The sequence below is a fragment of the Rana temporaria genome, chromosome 7 (genome assembly GCF_905171775.1).
Source record: "Rana temporaria chromosome 7, aRanTem1.1, whole genome shotgun sequence".
Taxonomy (NCBI): Eukaryota; Metazoa; Chordata; class Amphibia; order Anura; family Ranidae; genus Rana; species Rana temporaria.
Window position 1 is genome coordinate 76,995,258 of NC_053495.1, and position 21,275 is coordinate 77,016,532.

At 44.9% G+C, this 21,275-nt stretch overlaps 1 protein-coding gene across 1 annotated transcript in view; it reads right to left on the reverse strand.

Annotated features, from left to right (window-relative positions):
- The window catches only part of OGN (osteoglycin), a 515,507-nt gene that overhangs the window by 108,146 nt on the left and 386,086 nt on the right, over positions 1–21,275 (reverse strand). Inside the window, exon 5 of the mRNA XM_040359589.1 lies at positions 18,447–18,542. Coding sequence (XP_040215523.1) covers positions 18,447–18,542 — 96 coding nt within the window. The remainder of the gene's footprint in view (positions 1–18,446; positions 18,543–21,275) is intronic.

Consider the following 21,275-nt stretch of genomic DNA (forward strand, 5'->3'; position numbering starts at 1 on the left):
GGGACCCTACAGTTTATCCTCAACTTCCTACCTTCCACCCAGTAGCCTTTCCTGTACCAGCTCTAGGGGGCTCAGCCCAGGTGTCGCGAGCCATGGATCCCATAATTTAAGAAATTTCCCTGCGGTCCCTCTATGCTGGTATATGTATTTTTCCATCGACATTGTTCTGCCCACATGCTGTACCCAGGTCCTAACCGAAGGGGGCTCCCTCGACTTCCAGTGTATAAGAATGAGTTTTCTCGCCTGGAACAATGCCCTGGCGAATGCCGCTCTAGTACCTTCCTCCGCTATTGCCCCCTCCAGCACACCCAACAGGCAACAAAGTGGATCCAGTGGGACATTGGTCTGGAACACTGAATTCAGTGTAGCCAGAACCTCCGTCCAGTATCTATGCAGCTTGGGACAGCGCCAGAGCAGGTGGATCAAATCACCCTGTGCCGCCCTGCACCGTCCGCACAACGGGTCTGGAGCCCGACCCATTCTAAAAAGCTTTGCCGGGGTGTAATGCACCTTAAGTAGTATATAGAGTTGGGAGACCCTCTGTGACACATTCAATGAACAGGTGTTCACGGCCTGTAGCGCCTCTTCCCATAGTTCCCCCTCAATGGGCCCCAAATCTGCCTCCCACTGTTCTGCCACCCTCATAGGATGTCCTTCCAAAAATAACGACAGGAGCATAGTATAGCATTGTGAAATCATGCCCCTGGTGTCCTGCGCGGAGCACAATACCCGGAAAACCGGTGTGGGGGACCGAACCCACTCCACCGCTGTCCCCTGGGCCCTTACCGCATGCTGCAGCTGAAGATAGAAGAATTGCATAGTGTGCGGCAGGTTAAATCTAGAGCGGAGCTCACTAAAGGGGAGTAGGCCCCCCCTCCCAAAGACATGTTTAAGATGCGTGACCCCAAAGGAGCTCCACCTCTGTCCCTGGTCAAGTTTAGCGAGCTCCTCATAGGAGTTGTTCCCCCATAGGGGGCTAAACTCTGTGTACCCCTCCACATTTTGGAGTTGCCTAACTTTATTCCATATCTTCTGAACAAGAGCATATGTAGGCATACGTTTATTAGGTTTTTGAAATTTGCGAGCTTCCAGTCCCTCAGGTATCGTTGCTACCCCTGTGTCGTGCAGCATCAATCTGGCCGCCGAGGCCTCGGGCAATGGGCCCATGGCCCCTATTAAGTGTTGGAGCTGAGCCGCCAAGTAATATATCCATGGGTTAGGTAAGGCGAGACCCCCCCCCTCCTTTGGGCGCTGCAATTGTTCTAGCCTTATCCTAGGGGTTTTGGTGTGCCACAACAGCTGTCTAAAGAGAGAGCTAACTACGCAGAATATTTTAAGGGTAATTACCACAGGCGTGTTATGGAGAAGATATAACAGTTGCGGCATCAGTATGATTTTAATGAGGTTGGTCTTTCCCGCTAAGGACATTTTAAGTTTGTTCCAAATTTGAATTTTATCCCTGAATCTAGACAGCAGGGGGTACATATTCAGTTTGCAGAAATCCGTTATAGTGGGGGAGATCCAAATCCCCAGGTACTTAAAAGAGGACACCACGGGCACAGGACACGAAGGGCTACTCCCCATCGAGGGCGTCTCATCTAGGAACATCAGGGCCGACTTGTTCCAATTAATTGTAAAACCCGAAAAGTGGCCAAATTCAGTAATAATGGACATAACCTGCTGCAAGGATCCCTCCGTATCCTCTAAAAAGAGGAGCATGTCGTCGGCGTACAGCATGATTTTCTCATGCATGTCGCCGTATCTGAACCCCCGAACCGCCTCGCAGTCCCTAACCAGGGCCGCAAGGGGCTCGATAGCCAAGGCAAAGAGCAGGGGGGACAGGGGACATCCCTGTCTGGTCCCCCTGCCCAGATCAAAGGCGTGGGACATCCTATCAGCCATACGTATGGCCGCCCTTGGCGTAGCATATAAAAGCTTGACCCATCTCAGGAACCTAGGGCCAAAGCCAAACTTAGTCAGTACCGCCCATAGGTACCGCCAGCCAACACTGTCGAAGGCCTTATTGGCATCAAGCGACAACAGTGCTCTATTGCCGGCGGAAACCGAGGGGGTCTGCATGTTCAGGTATAACCGTCGGAGGTTCGTCGCCGTGGATTTACGTGGCATGAATCCCGCCTGGTCGGAGTGAATAATGGACAGAATTATTTTGTTCACTCGCAGGGCCAGTACTTTCGCTAGAATTTTAACGTCGCTTTGGAGGAGAGAGATAGGTCTATACGACCCGGGATCCAAAGGATCCTTACCCGCTTTTAGTAATAGAACTATGTTCGCTCGTGTCATAGACGGAGGCAAGACACCCGAGTCAAACGAGGCGTTAAACACCTCAAGTAACTTGGGCAACATCACCTCCCCATACTGAGTATACACCTCCATAGGTATTCCATCGTCCCCCGGGGCTTTGCATGTGGGGAAGGAGGCAGCAGCCTCCCTCACTTCCTCCAGAGTAAGCGGCTTCTCCAGCTCGGTCCTCGCCCCTTCTTTCAGGGTCGGTAGAGCCAGCGCATCAATATAGCGCTGCAACTCCCCATCCGTGAAGTCATCTCGCGTTTTGTACAATTCAGAGTAAAAAGTGGCCAATTCAGTCAGAATCATCTCCGGTTCGTTCACCAGGCGCCCCCGCCCATCACGGATCGCTCCTATGGCGGGGGACGCCTGTTGCGACCTGGCAATTCTTGCCAACAGGCGACCTGTTTTCTCCCCCTCCTCATAATATGCCTGCTGGGAAAAAAATCGCTTCTTCTCCGCGGCGGAGGATCTCAGCCGGTCCAGGGAGTCCTGGCCCGACATCCATGCCTCCCTCGCGGAGTCCGAGGGGTCTACCACGTACGTTAGTTCTAATTGTCTTACTTGATCCTCCACCCTTTCTAAAAGAGCTGACGAATTGTGTTTTATAGCCGCAATCTCCTCGATAAACGTTCCCCTCAGGCATGCCTTGAAGGCTTCCCAGCCTTGGGCCCGGCCTTCCCCTCCCCCATTTTCCACAAAGTATTGCTCTATCCTGCGTGCGACATGTTCGTGGGAAGTGAACAGCTTGAGCCAAAAGGCGTTTAACTTCCAGGGGGCCCTGGGCATGGAAGACAACGGACGGGTAACTAGGTGGGCCACCAGAGGAGAGTGATCGGATACCCCCCTCGGAAAATACTCAACTTTAGGGACCATGTGAAGGACCTGTGGGGACCCAACACACAAATCTATACGGGACAGCGACCCATGGGTCTTGGAGAAACAAGAAAACTGTTTAGTCGCAGGGTATCTAGCTCTCCAAACGTCCTGCCACCCCACCTCCCCCAGCAATCTGCTCAAAGTAGTCCCCCTACCCCCCTGGGGTACCTGGGCCGGTGGGTGCCTATCCACCCTGGGATCGATGCAAGCATTAAAATCCCCCATAATCATTACAGGGACATCCGGCTTATCACCCAGGTAGGTCAGAAGCATCTGCAGCACCTCCCTCGAGAAAGGGGGGGGAATATACACAAAGGCTAATATCATAGTTACCGTGAATATCTTGCAATACAAAAAGACATACCTACCAAGAGTGTCGACTGCTGCATCTATTTCCTGGTAGGCCAAGGATCCATGCACCAGCACGCTCACCCCCCTGGAGTAGGAGGTGTGAGTGGAGTGATAGGCCTTGCCCACCCAGGAAAATCCCAGACACCCAACAGTGTCTTTGGTAAGGTGGGTTTCTTGAAACCCCACAATGGCAGGAAGGAACTTTTTCATACCAGAACGTATCATAGTGCGTTTCAGCGGGTCGTGCACCCCTCTCACATTCCAAGTCACTATTGGGGTGGTGAGCGCTCATATATTCAATTGGCACAGAGCTTCTCAATCCCTGCACAACTTCTTGTTTTGTTTTAAAATTTAAAAACCTTGCTATCACATCTCTCGTTACATCTGTTGATGGATTGGCTATTCTCTGTACCCTATGGACTCTTTCAAATAGGATGGGTATTGCTGCTTCTCTCTTTAGTATTTTATTAAAAAGTTCACAAATCGTTATTTCTAAATCACTATTTCCCACTGACTCCGGTAGTCCACGTATCCTTAAATTGTTACGTCTGTTGCGATTCTCTTGATCCTCTAACTTGTACCGGATATTCCTCATTTCAACCCATTCCAAGTCTGCCCTTTCCCTTAATTTCAAAATCGCATTTTTATGTTCGTCCAAGTGGGTTTCTGATTTTTCCATTCTTTGTAGTACATTTTGTATGTCAGTTCTGGTAGCACTCAGTTCTCTTTTGATCATACCTTCTAAGTGGACCATCATCTCTACCATATCTTGCTTTGTAGGGAGTGCCTGTAACTTGTCTATTTCTTTCTCCATTTTCCTTTGAAGTTGGTCTTGCTGTAAGGCCCCTTCTCCTAGATCCATGTTTTTTTCCTGCATTTCTACTAAGATAGTTGCCCCTTCTGAATTTTCTATCACTTGTTCCTGCCTTGGATCTATTTTATCTTGTACCAAGTAGGTTTTTATAGAGTTACTACCCCCACTGTCAGTTTGATTGGTTTTTGCTCCCCTTCTCCCCATTTTTTTCCTTTCTAGGGGTTCCTATTCAGTTCACTTTATACGTTTACTTCCCTCTGGATTTCCCCCTTATCAATCAAATATTACTTCAAGGGCATTCCAAACAAAGAAAAGTCGCACTGATGTATAGGCCTCTTACAAAAAATCTGAGTAAATCTGAATAAATCCAATCTAAATAGACTGGGTTCACAGACAAATAGATAGCAATACCAGATAATGTGTAACCTAACAATAACCTGTTTAACTAAAAAATATGTATATCTAAATGGGAAAGGTAGCAGGAGTAGGTATACTAGTGGCATATTTGGAGAAAAAAAAATCCAAATAAATAATAGTTCAAAATGATAATAATATACACCCGCCCTGCCAATGACCTGTTAATATCTTGACCCAAAGGCCTATATCTAAATGTGAGAAAAAATAATGGGTACCAAAGTGACAAATAAAAAAAAATAAAAAAAAAGAAGGAAAACCACCAGAGCAACCAATATTAGGCAGTATAATCAAGCAGCGTAGTCAAGCTGATTCAGGCTAATTCAGGTATCTATAAAAAAATACATTCAATTTGGCCAGAAAAAAAAAAGAGAGAAATACTCCCAGTTCGCCTGCAAGGACCTATATCTAAAGGAACAAAGATAGCAAGAGCAAGTTTTCAATTGGCGGATAATAAAACAGAAACTATCAGGATGTTCAATATTAGACAGTATAGTCAAGCTGGTGCACGCATTTACGATTAAATACAATTAAATACATTCCAATCAGTCCAAGCTGGGAAGGAAAAAAAAAACAAGGGGGGGGGGGAGCCTTATGGATAGATAGCAGAAACAAAGCAAAAAAAAAAAAAAGTACTGCTTCACAGGTCTAGGATGTCTCAGGCAAGGCTCAAAACAAGAAAAAAACACTCTCAGTCCCTTTAAAATGTCTAGGCAGGTTTAGTTAAAAAAAAAACACTATGAAAAAAATGTCCAAATCTCCAGGTCTCCACAGGGAAAACCTATACGCCTGCAAATGCAAAGCTGTAAACCATGTAATTTAATTTGAATAGGCTAGTTCATTCCACTCTACCAGTAGCTTCAAAGTTCTTAATATATTGCAGCAGCTGTATGTTGGGGGGGAAAAGCATATAAGCATTTAAGTATCTTCCAGTAGCCTCCTCAAGTTCTTATGAACAGAACTAAAATCCTCCTTTAACTGCTGATCTGCAAAGGTTTTGTGAAAAAGTTGTGAGGCTCATATGAGGCTTATATATTACCCCCTTCAGCTCACCTAAGAGTGAGAGACCATACAGAGCTTTCCCTTTTCTTTTCTTTTTCCTTATCGGGCTTACCCCCAGGATCACCTCCTCGCTCCCTCCGACCTTCCGACCGCCCGGCTCTGCTCTGCTCAGCTCACTGAGCCTCCCAGCCTTCTGCAATACGCGGTGTTCTGCAAACAGTCGCTGTGCCGACGGCTTCAGTCTCCTCTCATCTCCGCCCGCATCTCTCCTTCATACAGCCCACATGATAGCTCCAAACAGCTCGGAGCGGAGCAAGCAGACACCTTGGGGCAGGGGAAGCTAGCGACGGGGTCCGAAAGAGCAGCCGTCAAAGGGATTTCCAGGGAGATATTTCGGAAGCCAATCAGCAGTGCCCCAAAACAAGCAGCCGCAGCTGCAGCATGGACGTGGGACAGCCGATCCAATCCACCGAAAGTACCGCAGATAAGAGCTTAGGTAGGGTAGGGTAGGGTTTATCTCAGGCATTCAAATTGTTGCATGTCCGCTCAGGGAGAGATGCCCGGGATTCACAGCATCACACTGTTTAGCTCCTCCCCCCGTCCCCCAGCCCTCCCTGGGCTTTTTTATTATTTAATAAGGGATTGCTGCTGAAAGAAGATGCTGCATGTCAGTGGTGCCAAATCTGCTGCTGCTGGACTGTCCTGGATTCATAGTGGATCTTCTTGGTGGGGTGGATTTGGAACTCATTTAATCATTTGGATATGGCTGATCACCAGCACCTACTGTGTGCTGCATTCATACTGGGTCTAGGGTGCTGGCAATCACTAATAATTAATAATAGGTATTAGGTAGCATGTACAAATTAAGTAAAATGGCAAGAATGGATGAATGAGGCATAGAAAGTCAAATCAAAAAAACACCACATCCCGTAACAATTAAAGGAGGATTAGATGAGGGGATCGGGTAACAAACCCTGGGACTTTAAACGGTGTCAAGATATAAATGGATCAGAGAGTAATAATATAGATAAAAATATAATTTATTGGAGAATACAATATATCAAAAAATTGAAACATTACAATAATGATCCTTGTAGTCATATAGCGGCTTGGATGGAACAAGCAACGCCCAGACCATTTAGAAAGTTTGAACAATAGATAGTGATGATCAATCACAAAAATAAATAAAGGGGGAAGAACAGTTGAATAATGTCAAATATTCATGAATAATACATAGATCACAAAAAACATGTATGGATAAGAGTGATCAAGAGCAGACATACCAAGCAAGATCAAAGATCATCAAATCAAAAACAGAATATATATTAAAACTACGCATACAAAGCCATAGTTCATAGCCAAAATAAGCCTGTAGATATAAAGCCACACTGGAACCAGTCCATACAAGGATTGTCAAATAAATGCTGCAGTAAAAAAGAGAGGATGAATAAAATTAAATATATGTAAGGTATATAGGGTGTATACAACATGTATATCCATAGATTCACAGACATATGCATGTATATGCACGCAGAAAGATTTATACAATGAACTTGTACTTGCAGGATACTGCATCAAAAGTACTGATGCTGTATGAAGAATATATATATATATGTTTGAAAAGAATTCAAAATACCTATTTAAGTTGATAGGGTCCGGTAGTGAGACTGGCAACAATATATAGATGGATCCAGCACATAAATGGTTAACAACCACTGAACATTAGCAGGAAGAAATCCCCAATGTAGAAGACTGGTAATATAGAAAAATATATATATATATAAAGGTAAATATTTAGTAAAAAGGATCAATCAATAGTGATATAAAAAATATATATTTTAAATGGTATTCTGATCATAAGAGTCCATCAGATGGAGAGCAGCAAGAGATGTGCAACACATACCTGATTGCTGAAATCGATTTGGCAAATATGCAAGGATAGACCAACAGAAGGTAGTCTAGTGACCCTGACAAGGCAGAGCCATTAATGGATCAGAAGTAGAAATCCCTTTATATACCTCCCAGAACGGCGTGTGATGACGACGCTGGGAGTGGGCTAAGGAGGTGGGCAGTGATTGGTGCTAGGCTGTGAAGGGGAAAAAACGAGGGGATGAAATGGAGCTCCCCTGTCAGGAATCGCCACTAGCGGTGAAGCAGACCCGGTGCGCGCACGCCTGTGACAGGTGGATGACGTCACAGAACGGCGCCGTGAGTGGACGCCATCTTGGAACAGGGATGGAAGCCTGGCAAGATGGGAAACATACTCAGGTGGATCACTGATGTCAATTCGTCGACACCCAAAGGTGAACGGCGAAATGAGTGAGTGACCACAGTGGTGGGCCAATGGGGCATAGTAGGTGGAGGCCAAAATGGAGGTGACCAGGCGATACATCTAATAAACCCCGTCACTGGCAGATGGGCGGAACCAACCTAAAAAAGAAACACCAAAGAAAATACCCTTAGGGATCACACAAACTGAAAGGACCGGGCCTTATTCCCCACAGTGGAGGGTGCGCCCCTAGTGCCCATACAGCAGTATGACAAAAACATGGAGGGAGAAGAACCAGTGAAGCAAACACAAATGCAGGCATGGCAAGAAGTATATATATATATATATATGGGTACCCATATATATATATACTTCTTGCCATGCCTGCATTTGTGTTTGCTTCACTGGTTCTTCTCCCTCCATGTTTTTGTCATACTGCTGTATGGGCACTAGGGGCGCACCCTCCACTGTGGGGAATAAGGCCCGGTCCTTTCAGTTTGTGTGATCCCTAAGGGTATTTTCTTTGGTGTTTCCTTTTTAGGTTGGTTTCGCCCATCTGCCAGTGACAGGGTTTATTAGATGTATCGCCTGGTCACCTCCATTTTGGCCTCCACCTACTATGCCCCATTGGCCCACCACTGTGGTCACTCACTCATTTCGCCGTTCACCTTTGGGTGTCGACGAATTGACATCAGTGATCCACCTGAGTATGTTTCCCATCTTGCCAGGCTTCCATCCCTGTTCCAAGATGGCGTCCACTCACGGCGCCATTCTGTGACGTCATCCACCTGTCACAGGCGTGCGCGCACCGGGTCTGCTTCACCGCTAGTGGCGATTCCTGACAGGGGAGCTCCATTTCATCCCCTCGTTTTTTCCCCTTCACAGCCTAGCACCAATCACTGCCCACCTCCTTAGCCCACTCCCAGCGTCGTCATCACACGCCGTTCTGGGAGGTATATAAAGGGATTTCCACTTCTGATCCATTAATGGCTCTGCCTTGTCAGGGTCACTAGACTACCTTCTGTTGGTCTATCCTTGCATATTTGCCAAATCGATTTCAGCAATCAGGTATGTGTTGCACATCTCTTGCTGCTCTCCATCTGATGGACTCTTATCATCAGAATACCATTTAAAATATATATTTTTGATATCACTATTGATTGATCCTTTTTACTAAATATTTACCTTTATATATATATATATTTTTCTATATTACCAGTCTTCTACATTGGGGATTTCTTCCTGCTAATGTTCAGTGGTTGTTAACCATTTATGTGCTGGATCCATCTATATATTGTTGCCAGTCTCACTACTGGACCCTATCAACTTAAATAGGTATTTTGAATTCTTTTCAAACATATATATATATTCTTCATACAGCATCAGTACTTTTGATGCAGTATCCTGCAAGTACAAGTTCATTGTATAAATCTTTCTGCGTGCATATACATGCGTATGTCTGTGAATCTATGGATATACATGTTGTATACACCCTATATACCTTACATATATTTAATTTTATTCATCCTCTCTTTTTTACTGCAGCATTTATTTGACAATCCTTGTATGGACTGGTTCCAGTGTGGCTTTATATCTACAGGCTTATTTTGGCTATGAACTATGGCTTTGTATGCGTAGTTTTAATATATATTCTGTTTTTGATTTGATGATCTTTGATCTTGCTTGGTAAGTCTGCTCTTGATCACTCTTATCCATACATGTTTTTTGTGATCTATGTATTATTCATGAATATTTGACATTATTCAACTGTTCTTCCCCCTTTATTTATTTTTGTGATTGATCATCACTATCTATTGTTCAAACTTTCTAAATGCTTGTCACTGTGATGTTGCTGACACGCCAATGATTCAACTGTATAATATTTATGCTTTTCTTTGTTTACTCCTTGTAGCCTTCCCTGTTTATATGCTCCTGATGAAGCTTGTAGCGAAACATGTCGGGCACTTTCTAACAGGTATGGGCGTTGCTTGTTCCATCCAAGCCACTATATGACTACAAGGATCATTATTGTAATGTTTCAATTTTTTGATATATTGTATTCTCCAATAAATTATATTTTTATCTATATTATTACTCTCTGATCCACTTATATCTTGACACCGTTTAAAGTCCCAGGGTTTGTTACCCGATCCCCTCATCTAATCCTCCTTTAAAATGGCAAGAGCCAAGCATGTCACTTCTATGTATTTAGCTGTATAGAGTAGTTTACAAATAACTTGTGTATGTTTACAAATACCTTGTATGGTTCTACAAGCATGTCACTTCTGTGGCCCAGATTCACAGAGAGCAAGGCGCACATTATGCCGCCGTAGAGTAAACACTGTACGCCACGCCAACGCAGCGTGAAGAGGCAAGCATTGCATTCAGCAAGCCAGTGCTCCCAACGCTGCGCCAGCGTGGCGTGGGTTTCAAAGGCTGTAGGTTGAAGTGGGCGTGAACCCATGCAAATGAGGCGTGACCCCATGCAAATGATGGGCCGAGCACCAGACAGGTACGTATCACGAACTGCGCATGCGCCGTGACGTGGACGCATGCACAGCACCCCCCTGCTTCTGCTCACAACCACACCGGCACAACGGCCTAAGCTACGCAGGATCACCGTGTACGCCGTGAACATAACGTACGCCCAGCCAGACACACGTCCAACGCACAATACGCCGGCTTGTGTTCCCTGGTGCAGACCTGTGCATGTCTGTTACCGGGTTGTACCTCATTTATGGGGAATAACTTTACGCCGGACGTACAACTTACGCGCAACTCGCGTACCATACGCCGGGCACACGCACGTTTGTGAATCGGCGTATTTCCCTCATTTGCATGTTTGAATGGCTAATCAATGGGAGCAGCACCATGTGCCCAGCCCATATGTGCGCCCACCCTACGCCAGCGTGTGCAAGCTACGTCGGCGGGGTGTAGCCTGTTTTTAGGCATATGTTGGTTTGTGGGTCTGCCGCACACATATGCCGGCGCAAATTTGCACTTACGTCGGCGTAACGTGTTATACGTCGGCGTAAGTGCTTTGTGAATCTGGGCCTATGTATTTAGCTGTATAGAGTTGTTTACAAATAATTTGTATATGTTTACAAATACCTTGTATGGTTCTACATATAACTTGTATGTGTCCACTAATAACTTATATGGGTCTACTAACAACTTGTTTATGTCTACTAATACCTTGTATGGGTCTACAAATAACTTGTATGTGTCTACTAATAACTTGTATGGGTTATGGTTGCAGCAAATAATTAACAGATGGAAGCCTATAAAGATATCTATATAAGTTCCACGCACAGTATAAAAAATATATATTGCCATCAATGTTATTCTGCTTCCCTATAATTCATGATCAATCTCTAAAAAAATGTGGGAAAACCATTGTTAAAGGGGGTATATGTTTATATGTGTGCTGTAATCATACTGGGCCAGATTCAGATAGATTAGCGGATCTTTAGATCCGCGTAATCTATCTGATTTACGATCCGCCGGTCCAATTTTGCGAGGCAAGTGCATGATTCACCAAGCACTTGCCTCGAAAATTGCACCGTCGGATCGTAACTCCCCCGGCGGAATTCAAATTCCGCGGCTAGGGGGAGTGTACAATTTAAATCAGGCGCGTTCCCGCGCCGATTTAACTGCGCATGCGTCGCCGGCGAAATTTGCCAGTGCGCATGCTCCAAATGACGTCGCTAGGACGTCAATGTTTTCGGGGGCTACGTAAATTCCGGCCATCCGTATTCCCGATCGACTTACGCAAACGACGTAAAAATGTGAATCCCGGCGCGGGAACGACTGCCATACTTAACATTAGCTACCCTTCATATAGCAGGGGTAACTATCCGCCGGAAAAAGCCGAACGCAAACGACGTAAAAAAAAAGCGACGGGCGGGCGTTCGGTCTTGAATCGGCGGTTCTCCTCATTTGCATATCCGACGTGTAAAAAACTGTGACGACACCTAGCGGCCGGCGGTAGATTGCAGCCTAAGATCCGACTGGTGTAAGTCACTTACACCAGTCGGATCTAAGGGAGATCTATGCGGAACTGATTCTTATGAGATACGCCGTCGTATCCCCTTGATGAATCTGGCCCACTGGGTCTAGGGTGCTGGCAATCACTATTAAATAACAATAGGTAGCATGTACAAATGAAGTAAAATGGCAAGAGCCAAGCTTGTCACTTGTATGTCTTTGTTTAATAAAGGTGTATAGAGTAGTTTACAAATAACTTGTATATGTTTACAAATACCTTGTATGGGTCTACAAATAACTTGTATGTGTCTACTAATTAATTGTATGGGTCTACAAATAACTTGTATGTGTCTACTAATTACGTGTATGGGTCTACAAATAACTTGTATGTGTCTACTAATAACTTGTATGGTTTATAGTTGATTGTGTATGTATGTAGGTCAGGTCAGTGAGGTCAGGTCAGTGAGTAGAGTCAGTGGGTCAGGTCAGTGGGTCAGGTCAGTGTATGTAGGACAGGTCAGTGGCTCAGGTCAGTGTATGTAGGACAGGCCAGTGGGTCAGGTCAGTGTATGTAGGACAGGTCAGTGGGTCAGGTCAGTGTATGTAGAACAGGTCAGTGGCTCAGGTCAGTGTATGTAGGACAGGTCAGTGGCTCAGGTCAGTGTATGTAGGACAGGTCAGTGTATGTAGGACAGGTCAGTGGGACAGGTCAGTGTATGTAGGACAGGTCAGTGGGTCAGGTCAGTGTATGTAGGACAGGTACGTGGGTCAGGTCAGTGTATGTAGGACAGGTCAGTGGGTCAGGTCAGTGTATGTAGGACAGGTCAGTGTATGTAGGACAGGTCAGTGGCTCAGGTCAGTGTATGTAGGACAGGTCAGTGGGTCAGGTCAGTGTATGTAGGACAGGTCCGTGGGTCAGGTCAGTGTATGTAGGACAGGTCAGTGGGTCAGGTCAGTGTATGTAGGACAGGTCAGTGGGTCAGGTCAGTGTATGTAGGACAGGTCAGTGGCTCAGGTCAGTGTATGTAGGACAGGTCAGTGGCTCAGGTCAGTGTATGTAGGACAGGTCAGTGGCTCAGGTCAGTGTATGTAGGACAGGTCAGTGTATGTAGGACAGGTCAGTGGCTCAGGTCAGTGTATGTAGGACAGGTCAGTGTATGTAGGACAGGTCAGGGGCTAAGGTCAGTGTATGCAGGACAGGTCAGTGTATGCAGGACAGGTCAGTGTATGTAGGTTATGTCAGTGTGTGTGCACACATACACACACACACACACACACGTAGAACAGGTAGGTGTGTCAGGTAGGTCACTCCGCGCCACTCCACCGACCCCCCCCCGGTGCTGGCTTGGCTTCGGGCTGAAGCCCCTGGTCTTTTTGGCACCTAGCAACGCCCCTGTTTAATGGCACTGAGAAGTGCTGGGGTTTCCTTGACAGCAAGAAGTGTGGTAATTGGGTTCAGTTTCATCAGAAATATGTTGAAAATTAGTTGGAGAGGGCGGGCTGGGGTGCCAAGGGCAACTGGGGTGGTCTGTAGCTGACACACCAATGCGTTTCATTTGCAGGGTGCGCAAACTTCTTTAGGGTGGTGAGCCCCCATAAATGCAGACCTTTATAGTCTTTGGTGTTTTTTCAAACGAAGGTAGATGCCATGGGGACACCCAGTCCTTGAAAGGTGAAAGACAGACCCTGCCATAAACTCAAATATTGTTTTTTGCAAGGTTTGAAACTTGGAACTTTAAGGCCCAGATTCACGTAGCACTTACGCCAACGTATCTCCAGATACACCGCGTAAGTGCACATATGCGCTGTCGTATCTATGCGCCTGACTCTGAAAGCAAGATACGCCTGAAAATAGGCTTCATCCGACCGACGTAAGTTTTCTACGCCGTCATATGGTGGGCGCATATTTACGCTGGCCGCAAGGGACGCTCCCATTGATTTACGATTCAAATATGCAAATGCGTGAGATACGCTGATTCACGAACGCACTTGCACCCGGCGCATTAATATACACGGTTTACGTAAGTGGTACGTCCGGCGTAAAGTTAAGCCTCATAAAGCAGGTGTAAGTAAGCAGCATCAATGCAAATGGCTGCACCAGGGAACACAGCCGTCGTTTTTTACGTAGTACGTGAATAGGGCTAGACGTAGGTTACGTTCAAGTCATAGGCTGTGATTCGACGTAACTTAGGCAGTTGTTTCGACGTGATTCTGAGCATGCGCACTGGGAAGTGTCCATGGGACAGCGCATGCGCCGTTCGTTATTTGTTTCTTGATGGCGCTCGGCCCATCATTTACATGGGGTCACGCCTCATTAGCATGGCTCACGCCCACTGCCACTTACGACGAGTTACGCCGAGGGAACCCAGCATAGATTAGGGAGCAAGTGCTTTGTGAATACTGTGCTCGCCGCTCTGCGCTACGTCGGCGTAGCGTATATTCGAAATGCTACGCCGGCATAACTATGTGCCAAGGTATGTGAATCTGGGCCTAAATCTTTAGGCCTCATGCATATGCAGCCTAAAAAAGCATGGTGTGTCGGCGACCAGAGATCACACAGAGGCCCAGATTGATAATAGCATATTCACAGAAAGTTTCAACAAGTTACAGGCAGGTCTGGCAGGTAGGCACAGCTGTCCGGAGCCACTTATAAAAACTGTAGCAAATATCTGTTAACTTCGGATGATGCCGACAGCTTCTGCAATGAGGAGCAGGAATGTGGCCTGGTCGTTCCTCACCCAATGGAAGACTACTCCTCCGGGAACCTCTCCCTAACTCTCAACACTTTCCCTCACAGATGGGGGACCTGTACCTACACACAACAACTGCAGAAATGCATGCTAAACCAAGATAATCATAGTAGTCATTCCTGGTAATGAGTGTTGTTTTCCACTCATCGTCTTCCTTGATGCAGGTTAGATTGTAGGCTTCACACAGGTCTAGTTTTGTAGACATCTGAGCCCCTCACCCAACCCTCTAAGAACACTATCCGTGGGATTAGATCAATGGCACAATCATATGGTCTGTGGGGTGAAAGCTAATCCACCTTAAGAAACATGTCCCCATAAGGAGCTGGTACAAGACTGGATGCCTTGGATGATGTTAAAAGCAATAGTTTTTACAGAATTTACCTTAAATGTAGATTGGCAGGATGTACTCCAGCCAAACAGATCAGTAGAGGCCCAATTGAATACTGCTGTAGGCAATGTTGTGGAAATTTTATTAAGATGTATTTAATATGTATTGTCACAGTGTCTCCCAATGTTAGTTCTCCTGATTTCAAGGCCAGCCATGTGGCTTCCTTTGTCTTACCGGAGAGCATGGCTTACAGGTACAGTGGGCAAGAAATCATACACACTGCCCCTGCATAGACACGCCCATACACCGCCCTAGTCATTATTCATTGGTTGAGATTTGTATAACTCCTTCTGTTTGCCTTTGCTTAATTGGCTGATTGGTAAATCATCAAGCTCTATTGTTAAGTACTCTAAATAAAAATAGAACACAGGGGGCCAGATTCACAGTGGACTTACGACAGCGTATCTCCACATACGCCGTCGTAAGTCCCAATGTGAGCCGTCGTATCTATGCGCCTGATTCTTAGAATCAGTTACGCATAGATTTGGCCAAGATACGAGCGGCGTAAGTCTCCTACGCCGTCGTATCTTGGCTGCATATTTGCGCTGGCCGGAAGGGGCGCTTCCGTAGATTTACGCGTTGAATATGTAAATTAGGTAGATACGCCGATTCACGAATGTACTTGCACCCGCTACGCCATTAACGTTAGGCTTACGTCCGGCGTAAAGTTACCCCTGTTATATGAGGCGCAGCCAATGCAAAGTATGGACATCGGCAAGCGTATCTTTTTACGTTGTTTACGTAAGTCATACTAGAATGGGGCTGTGCGTAGGTTACGTTCACGTCACAGGCATTGGGCCTGGCGTATCTTATGGAGTAAATTCGACGTGATACTGATCATGCGCGTGCATGCGCCTTACGATCGGCGCTTCATTTGCATGGGGTCACGGCTCATTTTAATAAAACACGCCCACCTCTTCCACATTTGAATTAGGCGGGCTTACGCCGGCCGATTTACACTACGCCGCCGCAACTTACAGAGCAAGTGCTTTGTGAATACTGCACTTGCCTGTCTAAGTTGCGGCGGCATATCGTAAATAGGATACGCTACGCCCAACTAAAGATACGCTCTCCTACGTGAATCTGGCCCAGGCTCTCCAGAAACAAGTCTGTTGATGGAGCTAAGGATGAAAGGATGGTGTTCATGTCTGTTTTCATGGGAAGATGCGGGAAACAGGGTTGATCTAAGATGCATTATACCAAAAGGCTGAAGGGGCACTTTATAAGGATTACGTGCAGCGTATAGCGAAATGTCCACGTCACTAAGGAAGATTCAGAACTAGCTTAGAGGAAGCTTGGGCTAGTACAAAAAGGAGGTCTCATGGTAAAGTACAGTTATTTTAATGGGATAAGTGTAATGCCTCGTACACACGCTCGGTTTACTCGGCAAGAACCAGCAAGAAAACTACTGGCAGAGCTTTCTTGCCAAGTATACCGAGCGTGTGTACGAGGCTTTCAGGATTCTCGACAAGAAAACTGCCCAGAATCTAGACGAGAAAAATAGAGAACATGTTCTCTATTTTCTCGTTGTGAGATTCTCTGCAGTTTTCCTGCTGAGAAACCCAAGAGTGTGTATACTTACCTGGTCACTGTGAAAACCCGCGCATGCTCGAAATGACTTTGACGCATGCGCGGTAGCTTCCTAGGCATAGTTAGGGTGCAGCAAGATGGCGGTGACGGCATCAAATGTGACGAGCGCATGCTCGTCATACGCGATGACGTCACCGCGTTCTTGCCTTTCAAGAGAACCGCGGTTCTTTTGCAAGGAGAGTCTGTACACTCAGGCAGGAAGAGATTCTTGGCAAGAATCTCGTCAGGAAAAACGTTGTTTTGTTTTGTTGAGATTCTGGCCCTTGTGTATGAGTGAATAGGTACGGAAAGCAAGAATGGTTTCATCAATTGCAGAAAAAAGTAATATCTCTAAAAATAAGTTAGTCACCAGCTGCATCCAAGACTATCAAAGCTTCCACTCAAATAGAACACTGCAATAACTAATTGCTATATGCAATTAATATGAAGAAAACATTTGGATAAGTCACTTTGCAAACACACAATAAATTTACAATAATATAAAGTGCAAGTGTGCCAAAACAAACCATATGAATCACTTCAAAACATTCTAAAAATGCAAATGAAAAATGTAAAGTGCTTGCTGTGCAACTACTGTAATGCCGCGTACAGACGATCTGACATTCCGACAACAAAACCATGGATTTTTTTCCGACGGATGTTGGCTCAAACTTGTCTTGCATACACACGGTCAGTGTTGTCGGAAATTCCGAAGGTCAAGAACGCGGTTATGTACAAGACGTACGACGAGCCAAGAAAAATGAAGTTCAATAGGCAATACGGCTCTTCTGTTTGATTCCGAGCATGGTTGGAATTTTGTGCGTCGGAATTGAGTACACACGATTGGAATTTCCCATAACAAAATTTGTTTTGTCGGAAAATTTGAGAACCAGCTCTCAAATTTTTGTTGTCGGAAATTCCGACAGCAAATGTCCGATGGAGCCTAAACACAGTTGGAATTTCCGACAACAAGCTCCCATCGAACATTTGTTGTCGAAAATTCCAATCGTGTGTATGCAGCATTATTGTTATTTGTGCAACAAATATTAAATAGTATAGAAAAAGTGACTATTCAATACACATAAAGTGCAACAAAGTTCATCTGTGCTAGCGAAATACTGTGCAAATTTTCTCAAGAAAACAGACCAGGGGATATATCATAGCATAACATGTAATGGTTAAAATAATTGTTCATTCATAAAAAAGTATTGCAATTTGGCACAACAATTGATCCAATTGCCAGCATGTTTTTTTTACTTTCATCTGTCAGCGGGTAAGCCCACTGACAGCTGATGACTCATCAGTTGTTAAGGACATAACAAATACTTGCTCCTTAACAACCAGCTAGTGACAACTACCGGCGGGGGGAAATTATCATAGGCTTTCACTACTAAAATACTGCACAACATCATAAAATAACTCATGCAGTATTTTAGAAGCATTTTTTAGTGAATACTAAAAAACTTCTTGAAAAACGTTATGCGTATCTTACTGCATACTCGAATGCGGTAATATACCGCTTTGTGAATGGAGCCCAACCCTTAACCCTGTTATGAAAAATGCTCATAATGCTGTTCTAGAGACATACAACAATCTGCACCCATATGACATTATCCACATTGTGCAGTTCTGGATGTGTAAATAAAATATTTATCTAGAAGAGTTTTGTAATCATAATGATTTATAAACTTACAGATCTAATTATAAGGGTATACAAACCTGTAGATGAATGACCCGAAGGCTTTCAGGCAGATGTGATGGCACACTGTCCAGCTGATTGTTAGCGAAATAGAGATAAGCTAAGTTTGTCAGCTTCTGTGGGAACAAAACAAAATAAAACTATAGTTTATTTCTTTGCATTGAAAAGTTATTATTAGCACGTGAAACATGTCCATAGTAAAGATGGGCTGAACACCCCCCAGTCTGGTCGTGCCAGAACTTTTGAACATCGCAAAAGTTTGTAACCGAACAACGAACCCTATTGAAGTCTATGGGACCCAAACTTAAAAAATCTAAAGTGCCCATTTTGAAGGCTTATATGCAAGTTATTTGGTATACAAAGTGTATGGGGCCCGGGTAAGGGTATGGGGGACATGTATCAATAAAAAAAGGTTTGTAAAATAAGTGGTTTACTGATGATTAAAGTGAAATAAAAAAATGAAAAATTCCTTTAAAATATAATGCCTGGGGGTCTCCTTAGACTGCCTGTAAAGTGGCACATCTGTACCATGTATAGAACCTTCTCAACTCGCTGGCTGCATGGGAGAAGAAGTAAGAAGTCAGCACGCCCCGCTTCTCAATTTAATGTAAGATGTCATTTCCGACAGCAGAACACCCCCTCCCCCCGCTTCTCAACTTTCTTTAATGTGACATGTCACTGTCGTCAGCGCTCCCCGCTTCTCATTTTTAATGTGCCATGTCATTTTGCTTAGGGCCCCAGGGAGGTCAGGATCGGCACTGAGTGTTGGCCACAAGAACAACCTATTTAGGGTGTCACACAGAGGTGATTCAGTGGATACTTGGTGTGTTTCCATGTAGGAAACTTGGCCAAAGATAGAGAAATGTAGCAGCTTTGGTAATGGATACAATGGATACAATCCTGTGTTAAGCTTAGAAGGATTGTAAAAACAGACAATTGTACCACACTTTATAAAAAGAATGATTCATATTCCTCTTATAGGCCTCTAATCTTTTTGATTCATGTATCCCTTTTTTACAAATCTCATGCTTCAAGACTGGAGCAGAGAAACCCCACACATACCCAAGCCCCACCCCCGCGGGATGTGCAGGAAGTGGAAACTGCCACCACATCAGGTCTGTGTCATACAGCACAGCTTCAGGTAATAGATGTAGGCCTGCATAATTGTAATACATGGTTTCTTTCCAAATTTCAGGAGGTATTCGTGCTGTTGATGGTGGATTGGACACTTACAGCGCCCAGCTGTTAATTGGAGAGGTGTTGTCCTGCAGGGCTGAAATAGAGGACATCCACATCTGTTTAGGGCAGATGAGAAAGAAAACACAAATGGTGGAGCGAAAACTAAAGAATTTAATGGATGTTCTGGGGAGGGTTTAAAAAAAAAATTAAAGTTATCTTTATATTTATGTGTATGTTTTGTTTTAATTTTTTAAAAATTTAATCACTAGTTTTCTGGGTAAAATGCGTGAACAAATGCTAAAAAGTTGGTCATTGTTCATGCGTTTTAACCAGAAATTTGTTAATTTTGTTATTCTTAAAGAAAATACAAAAAAAAAAGCTATCTATGAAAAAATATATATCTCTAAAAAAATAACAAAAAAAATTATAAAAAAAAAGAATTTGATGTTTGTTGACAAATATTTCTAGTCAAAAATATATTTCTTGATAAAAAAAAAATTCTAATAAGATATTTTTGGATTAAAAAAATGACACATTTTTAATGTGAAACAATAAATATTTTTGGATACTCAACAATGTGTGGCTTATTATTATATCAATGCTGCCTAAAAGAACAAATCTAGATTTGTGGTGTTTACATTGACAAATGATGAATATTTAGTACAGGAAAATAAACATGGCACTAGGATAACCTAGGAGAAGGCTACAATAAACCCAAATTAGAAAATAATCAAACAAAGAAAAATACTAGAACAGGGGCAGAAAAATTGGGCCTTAGGCACTGGTGGCAGTGCCACAACACTGCAACCCCTCACAGATACTCTAGTTGCAGTGCAGCAATAAGCCCTGCTGCAAAGTATTGCATCAAAAATTATTACACTCCCTGTTAAACAGGGGCAGAAAAATTGGACCTTAGGCACTGGTGGCGGTGCCCTGTCCCCATGTTGATAAGGACAAGGCCTCTTCCCGACAACCCTGGCGGTTGGTTGTCGGGGTCTGAGGGCGGGGGGCTTATCAGAATCTGGAAGCCCTCTTTAATAAGGGGGCCCCCAGATACCGGCCCCCCACCCTAGGTGAATGAATATGGGGTACATCATACCCCTACACATTCACCTGGAGGCAAAGTGTAAAAGAAAATAAACACACAACACAGGGTTTTTAAAGTAATTTATTAGACAGCTCCGTCCAGGGGGTCCAGGGGGGCCTTCTTCCGCACTCTGGGGGTCTTCTCCGCTCTCCGGGGGTCTTCTCCGCTCTCCGGGGGTCTTCTTCTGCTCTCCGGGGGTCTTCTCCCATCTTCTCCGCTGTCATCTCGGCGCTCCCCGGTGCCTTCTTCTTCAGGGTTGGCCGCCGCTATCTACGTGTGTTAGCTCAATTACTAGCGGCGGCGCAAGCCCGCTCTTCTGTGGTGTCTTCTTCTCTGGGGTGCTCTGGGGCGCTCGCTCGTCCCCACTCCTTTCCTGTCCGACCGGGCAGCGTGCTTTGGATAGGGGTCTGAAATGGATTGTGGGGGACCCCACACCGGTTTTTCGGCGTAGGGGGGGTCTCCTTACAACCCATACCAGACCCAAAGGCCTGGTATGCCCCTGGGGGGGTAACCCATGCCGCTTTTTTATTTGAAATTTGGCGTGGGAGTTTCCCCTCAGGATTCATACCAAACGCTGCAGCTA